Source organism: Megalops cyprinoides, chromosome 17 (assembly GCF_013368585.1).
Source record: "Megalops cyprinoides isolate fMegCyp1 chromosome 17, fMegCyp1.pri, whole genome shotgun sequence".
NCBI lineage: Eukaryota > Metazoa > Chordata > Actinopteri > Elopiformes > Megalopidae > Megalops > Megalops cyprinoides.
In genome coordinates this window covers 27978526-27993684 of record NC_050599.1, presented here as the reverse complement: position 1 = coordinate 27993684, position 15159 = coordinate 27978526, and the positions used below count along the sequence as shown (strand labels likewise).

Genomic DNA, 15159 nt, shown 5'->3' with positions numbered 1-15159 from the left:
AGTCTGGCCAGACATTGCCCCCCAGGCCTCACAGCAACTGGCATTCCAACATCTGTTCACTCTCTGATTGGACAAGACAGGGTGTCATCAGCCATTGGGACCCAATCATAATGTGACCATACGTCCCCTTTTTCCCGGACATGTCCTCGTTTAGAGACGCATGTTTTAGGTCCCAAAATGAGGACATGTCTGGAAAAAAGAGGACGTATGGTCACCCTACCCAATCAGAGCCCAGACAGCTCACTTCCTCAAGGGAGAGATAACAATATCAGTGGCCTCTCCACCTGCCCACCCCCTTCCCATGTGTTGATTGTGAGTGTTTCTTTTTTTTGAGAGGAATAAAACCCAGATCTCATTAATGGCAGAGGCTGGCTACACTGGTGGGTTTTTTTCTGTGGTGTGAAAATTTGGATTGAGACCATTTTGCCCTTGGGCTGAGCATCTTTAGCGTCACGTACTTCTGGTCCTCTCGGTGTTCATCACAGTAAGGTAGTCAACATGAAGAAGATGACAGGCTCCATATCTGACCTATATAGGATGCTCTCATTGGCCCTCTAGGCCTCTCTGAGATGCATTCTAATCAGGCAAACTGTTGGATATGCATGTATGAGATGGTTGATGTGTAACCAAGCTGTGATAGATGTGATTCCTGTTGGGAACATGGCACAACCTCCTGATAAGAGATGCCATCAGCCTGTGTAGCTAAAGAATCAAGTCACCAACTTCACTGTGCTGTCCTAACTCTGGAGGGGGATTCTACCTCTGGAGGAGACTCACATTTACCTTTGAGCTCCACTAAGCCTGCTCAATGGCTAATCTCTTGGAGATGCATCCATAAGCCTGAGGGTGATGTCTCAAAATTGTGTGCTGATTGGCTGATACAACAGAGGAAGCATGCTGATATCTCAGAAAGCATGCTCATTGACTGATCTCTTTGAGATGCTGTCAAATAGCAACTGCTCCATTACATGCATCAGTTCAGGGCAGCCATCCACTGATCCACTGTTATTTATGGCATATGGATAGGCAGATGGCAGCCACCAATGATTAGACACAGCCATACAGTATACGATGAAGAACAGTGTATCTGCACAGTGCCTGCGCTAACAGATGTCCATAAATTGGGAGATGCTGTTGTCAGCCTCAGGGTACATGGAACATCACCTGGCCATATTGTAATGTAAATGAAGAATAACAGCAGTGCTGTTATTATTTGAATATCATCTAGCTGAGCGCTAGTACATATGTTTTGTGCCTCTCTGTTTTTCAGTCTTCCAAGGTGCCTTCCATGTTCTCTTTGTTTCATGTGAAGCTAGGTCAAGGAGATGGTTCTATGGGCACTCTGCTTAATGTGAAACCTTTGGGACCATGCACGTTCACGGTCAAACTCAAGGGAGTGAGAATCTGCAGAGACTGTGACCGCGTAAAGGGATTACTGCTGAAAAGCTACTGCGCACGCTCACCCCTTTAACATCCACCCACTGCCGAGTCACCACCTCTCGCCTACTGCAACTGCAGTCTGAGAGAGATGGGTGCCAGTACGGTGCAGACGTGGCGAGGGCGTGCGATCGCAAGGCCCGGCCTTAGCGCAGAGAGAGAGACCATTAATCTTTCACACCGAGGGTCTCTGAGCGGCAGCAGCGTGTAACACATAGCTGTGAGTCACTTTGCCTCATCCGAGCTTGCCGAAAATGACAGATGTTCCTCATTTGGACAAATTTCGCAGGTCTGGCAGCTGATCTCAGACCTGTTCTTCCCTTCACAACCATTTGCATTGCTGTATTCGTCATTTAGCAGACAGTCTCATCCAGAGTGACTTACATAGGTTACAGTTTTATCCATTTATACAGCTGGATATTTGCTGAGGCAAGTGTGGGTTGCTGGCCTCATTAAAGTGCAAATTTATCTTACCCAAGGGTATAGCAGCAGTTCCCCAGTGTGGAATCAAACCAAGAACCTTTCAGTTATGAGCCCTGCTCCGTACCACTACGCCACAGAGCACAAGTTCATAACAAACTGGTATCCTTCAACCTGTGGTAGCGCGTAGTAAGAGAAGGTGTGTGTGTGTGTGTGTGTGTGTGTGTGTGTGTGTGTGTGTGTGTGTGTGTGTGTGTGTGTGTGTGTGTGTGTGTGTGTGCATATTTAAATTGGATCAACAATGTTACCTTTATCAAAGATGATTGGAAGTGGGCGGCAGTGTAGCATAGTGGTTAAGGAGCAGGACTCGTAACCGAAAGGTTGCCAGTTCAATTCCCGCTGCTGTACCCTTGGACAAGGTACATAACCCACAGTTGCCTTAGTAAATATCGAGCTGTATAAATGGACAACATTGTAAAGAAGAGTCGCTTTGGATAAAAGCGTCTGCCAAATGAATGAATAAATGTCAATGTAAAATCATCAGCTTTGATCTTGTTTGGTTTCTTGTGCTCAGGCCCTTATGTCATTGGCAGGAGCTTCCAGATGTGGGATTAATGAGGCTGTGCTAATAAAAGCTTGTTGACTTCCCCCACTCCACAGCCTCACTGCAATCTACTGCAGACTACAACCTGGACATTATTCCTAGCAGAACTGTACATATGGTGGTTATTGCAACCTGTAGGATAAGGCCAAAGGACCAAGCCTGGATGCACCCAAAATTATAAACACACTGCAGGCCACGATAGCTTTGGCCATGTTTCCTCTGTAAAGATTGTCTGGAAAGCACTCCAAAGCTGATATCATTAATAGATTTTAGAAATGTTGTGAAAATGTTAGGAATAAACAAATGTATTAAGATGAGAGAACAACATTCATTAAGGACATGTGGTATCAATGGTGCTCTCTATAACTGTGATTCCTTTAATTCTTCTTTAATCTTCTTAATGATCCTAATTATATCACCTTCTTAATTATCTTTAATTTTAGGGTAACTGCTGTGAACATGTGTTGTGAACAGACTTCTGACTGGCAAATTCACTGAGCAGACGCACGCATGAAACAAAGGTTGGAAAAAACATTTGATATGTATAATTAGAAGATAAGATGACATCACATCTCTACCCAAGGACAGCCAATGAGGTGAGCACTGGGCTTTTCTAGTCTAAAAATGGAGCCTCTGTTGGTAAAAATAGCTGCAGTGGAATAAAAAAAACAGTAGTTCAACACGCAATGAAAAAGTCAGACGAATTTCTGGAACTGCTGGAATCAACCAATCAGCATTTTCCAGCTTGGGGGAGTGGGACAGACCTGGGAGACAATATCTGAATCAGAATATGTACTCCTTTACCCCCCCAGCAGCTTAGCACAAAAGTGGTCTTCTATTGGCATAACCCACACTGCTGAGTGATGAGAGTCCTTTCCCTAAATCATCACAATCCATTAGAATTTAGTACCAAAGTCCTCCTCCACTCCTATCTAAAACATATTCCTTTTGATTTAATCAACTGACGCATAAAAAAGACTTCACTCTGTATGCACGCATCACTGTATCCATCTTCTCCTAGTGTATGAATGAGAGAGAGAGACCATTATTGAAGAAAAGGGAGCATTCACACTAATTATGCAGAGTCCTAACTGAGCATGTGTGATGGTTGCTGGCCAAGGATCCCACAGATGTACAGATACAAGGTCCTCATTTTGTATTAAAAAATAGGCGGGACAGCACTGAAGTTAGGCCCCTTACTGGGATATTAATCTATAGCCCTGCGGTACCTGCAGATTTAAACACAAACTGCTTAATTCCTTTCCACAACTGTGAATCATTCCTGTCTCAGAACGAGCAGAGATTTGCGAGTGTATCGGAAGATTAAGATGTCTGGCCTGACTGGGAAAAGTGCCCATGAGTCACTGATGGGTTTGCAGCAGTCTCCAGTTCTGTTTTTGCAGCGGTGCGCTAAAGCACTTGTTGTGCTTTGGTGATGATTTGCTACATCAGAACGGCCGGTGCTCTATAGTGGCCCAACTTCTGCAGCCCTGTTGATATGCCAGCGATGTCACCCTAACTCACTGTCTTATGAGCGGGGTGTTTTCCCAGGATTCATTTCACCTCTCTGGGCTACTACTAATCATTTCTGCTTTTTTTCTGTCCTGCCCTCACCAGCTTGGAGGCTCTACCTGGTGGGCTTGTGGTAGCAGCCACTCCTTTGTCTTTAGTATCTGCTGGTGAAACCATTTAGTTGTTTATTTATTCCATTAAAAAGGGGGATTCAGTATGTATGTTTTGTACCAGTGGGTTGCCATGTTTAGGCCTAACACTGCCAAATTGAGCCAGGGTCCTCTGAGACTGGCAACCATTATGACTGATGCATGGATTATCGCATGGAGTAGCTGATGACACTTTGAGCCACTGAAATGATAACGCCGCAATTAATGAACAAGCTACCAGTGCAGAGACAATCTGAGCACTCCGCAAAGGAATGAGAATCTAAACTGGGGCACTAATTATGAAGGATTCCCTGAGAAGCACTTAGGAAGGACAACAAAGGAGAGATTTAAGGGTTAAGCACTATTAAAACAGCTGTTGGGAAAAATGAAGCTTGCGGTGGTGAAGGGCATTTTCGATGACACGTCAGTGTGTGTGAGGAGGGAGCTTTTGCCACAGCAGACCCTCTTTTCAGTCCCTTGGCTTTTCCCTTTTCTGCATGAAACGTGTAACTGACATTCACAATGATTGCCGCATGCTGCTAAAGGCCAAGACTCGTCAGTTGAGTCCACAGCAAGAGGGTACTTGTTCCTCACTCTTTACCAGTGGAACCAGTGGGGAGATTTACATGGGAGAGGAAGAGAACATACCTTTGTTTGGTAATCATCCCAATTTGTTTTCAATTTCTTTATGGAGTTATCAAGCGTAGGTAAACGAGGATCATTTAATTATTAGTCTATTCCTTTTTTTTCAATCGCATCTGTGAGGGTGATACCTTTGTGTACCTTCTGTGAGATTGCTTTGGTTGTTGCAGAAAATCACATTGGTTTTTAAGTTAAAAGCCCATCTCTGATCTCTTTGTTATAATTGTAAATATTTCTGTAATTGTTGTAACTGTTACAATCTAAATAGTTTAAAATGGAGGATCAGAGAGTTTATGAGACACTACAGCACTGGGCAGAAGTTAAAAGGGAACCAGCTACATGTCACATGATCCTTGCTAATATTAGCAAGCTTATTAATTATTTACAGGATAAACACAAGGTCAGTGATGGTGTGTACAGGAGTCAGTGTACTTCATAAAGAGGAAAAGAACTCCTGCACACTACTGTTGGGTGACTCTCAATTGCTGAGATTTTGGTAAAAGGAATTGAATGTTCCAGTGAAGGTCCTTTGACCGGAAGTTTAGCAGACAAAATAAAACTAGCCAGAAGACAGTCACTGGCAGAAGCTCTTTCACCTTTCTGACATTGTTTGCAGTGAAAAGCAACCTAACATGGTGGCAAGAATTTGCTGTTCTGATTTTGGTCAGTTTGTTTCCCTCACACATTTAGTTGCTCAGCATCTAGATGCTAGATGATCTAATCCAGAGTTTCCTACGTTGGTTGCAATTCTTACATGTCATCTATTTATACAGTTGGATATATACTGAAGCCATTTTCTAGACTAAGTACCTTGCCCAAGGGTACAACAGCAGTGTTCCAGCGCAGAATGGAACCAGCAATCTTTGGGTTATGACCCCTACTTTAAAGGGCACCCAGGAGCATTCTCTAAAAGTAAAAAAATTAAACCACTTGGTAGATTAGCTCACATTAACCAAACAACATGTCAACTTAACTCAAACCTGAAAATGATCTTGAGCTTTCAAGAAAAAAAGTCAAAAGTGTATTACGATACCTTTTTATACATACAGTTCTACATTCTGGAAAAAAAAATAGTGACAAAAAAACTGAGACAAATTCCCTTTGCATGGAAAGGACGGCGCGCCTCCCTTGACTGACAGGATGGGGAGTGGGGTGGGGGGGGGGGGTGTTAAAATAATAAAGCCTCTATTAAAACCCTGGGAGCCTCCCTGCCAACTAGTTTACCCCACCGCACCAGTGCTGCTTCAAAAGCTGCTGCCTTTCCCCTTCCTCCAAGCCTGGCTCCCTCACTTGCTAGAGGCGGAGCTGACAGCTGGCCTTGCCTTCCCATAACTCCCTGCCAGAGTGGTGGGATGTAATTGCAGGGGAACAGTAGAGCAGCCAGCAGGGCCTGTCAGTGTTGTACTGGGTGTATGTGATCAGAAGGGGGCCCCAGGGGGAAGGGGGGGGGGTTTCATCAAACCGAGATGCATCTGGGCCATTATCTAGTGGCTCCCGTTAGCCGCACAGGCACAGCCCGCAAGCAGCTCAATAACAGGGCAACAGCACAGCTGAGATGAGGAGGATCTAGCAGCATGCAGCTTAAGCTGCCCAAAACCAGTGTCACTTCCAGTGCACTCTTTAACTCCCAACTCAAATTCAAACCCTAACCGTAACCCTAACCCTAATCCTATCCAAAACCTGGTTCACTTCCAAAGCAACTCTCTAACTCCCAATTCTAACTTTAACTCTATTCCTGAGTCAACCCTAAATTCACTCACTTTAAGCCCAACCCTAACTTTAACCCTAACTTACTTTTAGAGTTTATGGTCCTAATGTACATTTCAAAGTGGAGGTCACTTCCAAAGCAATCTAATCCATGGGTTTTATGTGTATATACTGACCCTAAATTTAACTCTAACCCAGTTTGTAGAGATTAACTGGGAGACTGTCACAGTCCCGGTGGGTTTTTGGGGGCTGTCTTTGGAACAGATCCCTCTCTATCGTGTATCCAGCGCCTTCTGAGTGCATGTGCTGTTCCTGGGTTTGAGCCCAAAGAGTGGGCAGATTGAGCTGGAGAGGAATGAATGGGAGAGGAAATGATGGGGGGTAGAGGGGGGGAGTTTGAAATGGAAGGAAAAGATTGACCTAAATCTGACAACCTGGCATTGACTGCTGAGTCTACTCCAGCAGAGTAGAGCTGTAACCCGCTGTCTTCTTAAAGGGCACAGAGGAATCAATGATCCATAGTTTACATCCAAATTATCGTTAATCTGTACATCTGTCTGCAAGATGAAATTATTTTAAAGCCGAGGAGTGTTTCGTTCCACATACATGGCACCATTTCAGAGATGAAGACAGTATGTGGAAATGTTAGCACATGTTAACAAAGCATTTGAATGTGGATCTTTTATGAAAATAGTATACCATCACGAAAATCCACTTTGATCAGCCATTGGGGGACTTTCCAAAGCAAACTACCTACTCAGACATTCTATAATATTTGTTCTTTCAGAACAACTCTACAAACATAGGGCCTCTATTACAATTTTGCCCTTGTTAAATGCCAGCATGGTTACAGTCCTGGTTCTTACAGCTATCAACAGAAATATAAAGCTCGCTCCTAAAATGATATTTTTTGTTTTTGAAAATTCATAATGGGCCCATTAAAATCCAATCTAATCTGAATTCAAAGCCAAACAATATGTTGGCTATAAGGGCACTCAAGAGGGTCTCAATGAATTATCAAAATGTTAAGTTGGGGAGCTGGGGTCTGGCCTCTACGAAGTTTCTGTTCCTGTATGTGTCTCTGTCTCCACCTGGTGGCCAGAGAAGGACTGAAGCATACCACACAGCCCCTGTCATTACATAACTTATTGCTTATTTGCATGTTTAAAATTCCACCCATTGGAAATATACTACACTAGTTGTTGATTAGAAGTTGAAAAGTTGATTACCTCACCCAACGAATAGGGAATAGATGCTGCAACCTCTTGGCCCAGTTCTGTAAACACCAACCCCCACATACTTCATAAACCAGAGGCCAGGAGATGGCAGTGGCTGGATTTTTGTAAAGGCTCTCTCCTTTACCTTAGGCTCTATGAAGCTGCCTTTAAAGCTGTTCCTGATTCTCCCAGCACTCCTAGAGGAGAGGGAGAGGTGACTGGGCCTCTGCTCTAATGAAGTTAGGGCTAGCCAAAATCACGTCTGGACTCAACCCCGCTCTCGAGCGTGGCAGTCTCCTCCTAATTATAGGAGCAATTGTCATCACAGTAACTGGAATAAAACACACCACTTTAGATTTTAGTGGTTTGACAGCAGCGGCACACCTGGAATCGCAGGAGATGAGTCAGAGCGCCTCCACGGTTACCCCCCTCACAGCGAAATCGCCCCTCTTCTCTCAGCCGAAACCTACTTTTTGTTCAAAACTACGGGGGATTAGTGTATGTACAGCATATAGCCCCACAATTAACAGCAAGCTGACAGTCCTTTCTGGTGATCTTTTAAACACACGTAAGAACAGGGTGAAGACAACACACACACACACAGACACACACACAAACACACATGCATACACGCACACAGAGGAACACACACAGATCTGGCAGTTAAACAGTTGTCCCTATGCAAACCTGGTCCCTGTCTTCACATGTCCATCAGAGCTCAGAGCTGTCATCGCGGAGAGGTTTCAGAGCACAGGCAGCATGCACAGATCCCCCAATGATACCCACAGATCCCCCCAATTAACCACAGAAAGGTTAGAATCTAACGGAATTTCAGCCAATTTCTAGCTGTCTGACTGGTGAGAAGTGGTTGGGGGGCTTTTGCTGTGAAAGTGCACAGCCCCAGAAAAACACTACATCATTGGCAACGTATTCACATAGGAAAACAAGGAAACTGTACACGCACACACACATGCACATACACACATGCGTACATACACGCAAACATGTTCACTTACACACACACACACCCACGCATTCCCACACCGCCCCCGCACACATGCAGATACACATACACATTCACAGAAACGTACATCCACACATACACCTACACACTCTCGCACGAAGGCACACACACACACGCGCATTTACTGTACACACACGCACTCAGACAGCAGCGTAAACCGCGGTAAACAAAAAAGCTCATTTTTTGTTCGCCACATTTCTCCCACTTACCGTTTCTTAGCCTGAAATCTCATTTCCAGCTGATCAGCTCGCTACGGTCCTCGGGAATGATTCTCTCTTTGCAGCGTGAGTGTTCCCCGGATCCCGGCTTAACCAGCTTTAACAGGCAGCGAGCGCCACAGCAGAGAGGGAGGCGGGAGAGTGAGAGAGCAGGAGGAAGGAGGGAGCGAGAGAGAGCAATGGAGGGAGGGAGGGAGGGAGGGAGGGAAGGGGGAGAGGGAGCGGGGGGTGGGGGTCAGCACAGACAAAAAGTAGAATAAAAGTGTCTTACCTCATGTTGCGGGGCTGTCTGTTAGTTCCCTGGAGAGAGAGAGAGCAGGGTGAGTGAGTGGAAGGGGGATTTCTGCAGGATGGAGGGCTGTCCTGCTAGCCTGGCGCACTCAGAGGAGCTACACGCTGACAGAGAGGGGGAGAAAGCCCACAGATTAATGGAGGGGAAAGGAGTACACTGCAGAGGTGCTCTGTGCCACAGGGGCCCTCAGGCTCAGGCTAAGCCAGGACGCGCACTGGGCAGTGAGAGACACAGAGAGTCACAGGTGAGCTCATCTGTTGAACATTGCACCCATAAGCACACACACGCTTCAGTGAGCATGCTCAAGCACATGCCTGCACACAGGCAAACACACACACCCACCCACACACACACACACACACACAAACACACAAACATACGCACACACACACGCGTACACACACACACACAGCCACATGAGCACACACATATATACACACAAGCACATACATCTGCACACACACACACACACACACACACACACACACAAACATACAGTTATAAACAGATGAAGAAACATGTACACATATGTACATGCATGCAAACACAGCCACATACGCACACAAATGCATACACAGGCACGCACAGGCACAAAAATGTACACACACACACACACTCATGGGGTGGGTGCAGAGTGCTTGCCTGCTATGCTGGCTGCTTTGTGCTTATTTCAGGAGGTTCTCTCTCTCGCTTGCTCATGCATTATGCAAAGCACTGAGATTATGCAGGATGACTTTCCGCTCACAGCCAGACTCACACTGCTCTGTGCGGCCAGACGCTGAGTGCAGGGTCTTCCGTGCTTCCCTCAAAGAGATGGCCAATCATAAAAGCATAAAGCAACCGTGACCAGCTGCTGACGTTCAGAGATGGTTGGTTACCATGGCCTGACAAAGTGTCTGTTACCTGTCCCAGTGCTTCACCTGTTTTTGTAATACTGTTTTTATACTCAGCTTATCTCAGGACCATCAGAAAGTCTGCAACCCCCTCCCTGATCCACTCAGCAATGTTTTTCATATTAGCTTTGAACGTCTTAACTCTTAACAGAGTCTCACTTCCTGTGTAGACTACATTACCCATCAGTCCCCACAACCACTTCCATCATACTTGGAACTGCCACATTAACAGCGGGATGGACCAATCGGGAAAGAGGGAGGCCAGCAATACTCCAGCTCTCTTTCCAGTTCATTCAAAGGAAAACAGAGCGATACATGAAGCATGGGCAAAAAAAGGACAAATGTTTGAAAATAAAGAGAAAATTAGTTAGCAGGAGTGCAGTTGAATCCTCTCAGAGCTGCAAAGAACTCTCATATCTCCCAAAGCAGTGACATTCTCTCAGTACTTTAGATACATTTAATTTGTGTGGCCAGTACCAGCTTAGTACTGCTTAATACTAAGTTATTATAAATAAATTATAAATAAAAAGTTATGCTTTTTTGTCATTTGCATAAAACAGGAAATAGATATGAGTTTATCAGATATGAGTATGAGGATATAGGTCTCTTGAATGGTCCTAGAGCAGGAGTCTAAACTTGAGACTTGAGGTTTCTGGATATTATTTGTGTAATGAAGGCCTTCAAATTCCTTAACACGGCACAGAATTAATACAAACTGAGCAAATGAGGCTTCATAACTAAGGCATGGCAAAACTGCTCTGAGTGTGACTCACCTTAGATGTGAAATTAATCCCTCCTCTGGGCTGCAGAGAGAGGCCCTGCTGTAAATCACTATGGGAACTCCTGTGGCTCCTCCCCTGACTCCTACCCCTGACCCACCTCCTGTCATGAGTGTATGAGAAGATGACTCATCGGCTTGTTGTTTTTTTCACCCCCTATCGTAGGAAGGAACTGTCAGTCCTAAGGGCCCACACCTGCAAGTAGCCCTCAGAAAGCTGTCAGTGATCTGCTAATGCCACTCATGGGTTTCAGCTACAGGCCCCCTCCTCCCTCAGACTGCTTAAATTTGGTCTATCAGTCCTTCCATTATATATTATATATCACACCTGCAGCCCTTTCACACTGCAGACATCATGCTTAAACAACATGCTTTAAAAGTGCGTTTGATCAGTCATCCCTAATTTCCTGCGGATTTGTTTATGCTTTTATCTTATTATCCATGTCCTCAGGGAGAGGGGCTGAAATCTCATTCTGAGGAGAGCACTCATGCTGAGTATTTATTTATTTATTAAGATGGTGAAGATGGAATTCCGTGCTCCGGTGCTGCAGGAGCAGAGTGATGTCACAGCCTCTGTCGACCACTGGCGGCTCAGGCGTGAAAGTGCGTTATCAGGCGCCTGCCGTGGCGGCCGGGGCTGTGCCGACCGTGTGATTGATTCTGAGCGTAGAGCCTCACCTAGAGCCCCTCTGGGGAAACTCACCCTGCCCACAGAGCTAAATGAGTCCGGTTTCAAATCCAGTCAGCAAAACACTCTGCTTTATTTCATGCCTAGCTCCCCGTCTTTCCCTGTTCCGAAAGAACAGCTCTACTGCATTATAAAAAGGGGAAATTGAGTTTTCAGGTGGCACTGTTTGGGTCATGCTCTTCCAAACATATAGCAGATGGTAACAGACAGTTTTGATAGGAATGTGTCCCGCACCACCCTAATCCAGCTACTACATGTATTTTCATATATAATACTCTCATTTTACTTAATTTTGTAATGATTCTTATTGGATTAATTTTGCCAGACTAATCAATGCCTTACTGAGACAATACTTGGTACTCTTTGCTGGTTCATGTCACTGTTATTGTAATCTCAGTTCCTTTCATTTTGGAAAGATACCAGCATAATTTAAACCTGACTGCTTTTTATCAGATCAAAGTTGAGCTCCACATGTCCATGGGGACATATAGCTGCTCAGTCCCTCTTGTGGTCATTCTCATGTAAGTAGCCTATGGTCTTTTTTAATTGTAAACTTTTTTTAAGCAGAATATTGCACATGGCTATGTAGATTGGCCTTACATAGTGTGGGTCTCCCGTGTGTTCCACAGCATTAACAATACACTGAACAAAGAGAACCACCTTGTTTTTATTCAACCGACACGACGCTACCTGAAGGAGTGTGTTCAGGTTGGGCTGGATTGAAGTGACCTGTGAGCTCTGACTTCTGCGTGAGAATTATCAGCGTGTGTAAATTTAATCGGTCCCCGCGCACCTCGAGAGAAAAAAGGCTAAGCCTCGCACTGCAGTCTGGAGGCTGTAGTGACAGAGCTGCACTTCTTAACGGAATGCACTAAATATGCTGAGAGAGAGAGAGAGAGAGAGATTTCCCCCTTCCTGATTGTTTAATGGCGCTTACGTTGTAAAGCACACAAATATACAATGACATTAGGTCTGGCAATACAATCTTACCCCATAATATCATTATATGATATGATTATTTCGCGGATAAACCCTGGTCCCCTACAAAGGGGGTCGGAAGTAAATTCCCTATGGAAAATAATGACTAGATCTGCCCCCAGTAACGGAATTTAATTCAAATAAGTAACCAGTGTCATGGTCAATTTCTCACGTTTATAACAAATCAGATTTCATGAAAATAGGTTCAGAATTAAGGGAGTTACAGTCTGCATCTCTCAATACACATTGTATTTGTTTACTAGTGGATCTTGACCGCTCCAATATGGCGACCACAGAGACGCACGTCAAATCGCAAACGCGGTATCTACATTTCGAATCTATGAAGACAACCCACAAGTTAGCTGCTATAGCGATAGCTGATAACGATGATTAGCCACACTCTAGCTAGCAAGGCTGGAGGGCGGGAATGAGAACGCTCCGTGGTTTCATGGGATGTGTAGTTTTTAGCCCCTGGTTGTACTAGCATATAAAATAAAAAAAAATAAATTATGTAAAATTTAGCTCGAAACAATTAAAATAAACAATATAAGTCGCAAGTTGGGAACACAGTATATAATCCGGAAATCAATGGTAAGCCATAAATCACTAGAAGTACTTTAAAAGTGCATTTTAAAAAATGTCTATGACTAAAATGAATGGGGAATTTCACTCCGACACCAGTGTGACATAGCCACCTTTGTACTGTATAAACGAGCCAACCGTAAAAACACGCTATGTCACCTGCCGGAGTTTGCGCGCTCCCCAGCCTCCAGCTGCTCGCAGAGCACTTGAACAACGCAGCCAGCTTGTATCGGATTGACAAAACAGCCATTAGCCACTTAAGCCGAGTACAATGAACGAGGCACAAACTGGAAAAATTAAACCTTTTATCATTGTTACCATTATCAAATTACACATAAATGTTTATCGCGTTTCATTGCACAAAATCATTATAATGAACGCTGCTAAGAATGCTTTCACTGTACAGTAACTCAAAATCGCAGATTTTACCTCACCACCTTAATTAGCGCTATATTCTCTATGCTCAGTGACAAAAAACGGCAACAGCATAACAGTAACGGTTCTAAAGTTCCAAAATAATTGCTTCTGTCATCACTGTTTTATCTCTGACCTGAATGGTTAGCAGCTAATTAGTAATCTGTTGTGTACTGGAACCTATTAAATAAGGCTGAATAACACATTAGGCCTTTTTTGGTTCTTCAATTCTGTATAACTGGTCACATACTGAAAGGAGCAAAAAAGAAGTTTGATAGTTTATTACTTTTTGTTCTTTAATAAGATCATCAATGGTTAATGTTTTGTTATCTTTGACAAATTTTAACCATCTATCTAGCACAGACAATTTCAAGCGGGTTGCAGCTATTTTAGGTAATGAGAGACAAGGCACCGGTAATGGCTGTTGGCCCCCTGTTTCTAGAGTGGAAGTGGAAGCTCATTTTCACAGATTGATGACTAATTATGCTTGACTGAAGCAACAAACACGGGCATGTACATCTCCTTCTCTGGTCTGATGGTTTATTTCAGCTTTTCTCTGGCTGTAGGGTGGCGGGGTTGAAAGAACAGCTTGTTTCTTGCTAGGTTCAGGGGGCGGTGCAGTGCTCTGTAGGGCCATGGCCAGAACTCTATTTCCACGAAACTCGTTGCTGCCAATTTTTCCCCTGGAGTTATTCTTCATTCTTAATCTCGTATTTTGAAAACACAGAGGTGTTGGGCTTACGTGCCTCAGGTGTGTTTTAAACACAAGTGACCTCTTAAATCTTAATCTTAAATCTGATGAGCAAACAATTATGGGAAAATGGGATATGGATTATTGATCGATCCCTTCGTTAGCCGACAGCAATGGGCTCAACGAGGGGTGTGTCCCTGCAGCAATGAATCTAGCTCTGGACCTAGCCCACAGGCACATCACCGCAGCGACGGTGCCCAGACTGAGAGTGCCCCAGCTGACCCCAGGAGGTTCTGTGCATCATCTCAGCCCCCGTCCTGCTGAAGCAGGATGCCCAGCTCCATTTTTTCAGTGCCCATCCATGAGGAACTGCAGCAAAATGGCTTATTCCTAAAGACCATGAGAGGATTACTGTGTCCTCTGTGCTGGGATCACAGTGTTTAACCCTTGAACGTAGCCATGGTATTTACCCTGTAATAATGCCATTACATATTTATATACAGGTAGAATAATGGCACAATGTTAAATATATGCATGTTTGGGGGAGTACATGGAAAGGAAGGTTTAGACATTATCCTTTCATATAGGAAAGAGATACCAAGGACAAGGCAGGTTTGAGCTACTGTTTTTTTCATTTCATACAACACTGACATGGGGTGAGCTGTGTGCTGTGGAAGCAGGAACAGCTTGTCCATCTCTGCACACGCTGTATAAAACCTGGGAGCGGAGGGCTGTTCCTATCCAACACAGGCAAGCACAGACAGGCATTCAGGCATGTATTCAGTGAGCTGTATGCATGCATATGAAATGTAGGCAGTTCACCTCAGGATGACACAGGCTTCGCATCTGAAACTTCATCTCAGTGAAATATATTTGGCAACGTTTTTTTCATTTCAACTGTTTTTTCTTTTTT

General features: G+C 44.4%; 1 protein-coding gene across 2 annotated transcripts in view; it reads right to left on the bottom strand.

The window, feature by feature from the left end:
- Positions 1-9049, bottom strand: part of LOC118792046 (brain-enriched guanylate kinase-associated protein-like) — a 34669-nt gene extending 25620 nt beyond the window's left edge. For both annotated transcript variants that reach the window (XM_036549741.1, XM_036549742.1), the window contains exon 1: positions 8922-9049. Coding sequence is in view for 1 of the 2 variants with exons in the window: in XM_036549742.1 (XP_036405635.1) it covers positions 8922-8944 (23 nt within the window). In the remaining variant the exon portion in view is untranslated. The remainder of the gene's footprint in view (positions 1-8921) is intronic.
- Between the last annotated feature and the right edge of the window lie 6110 nt (positions 9050-15159).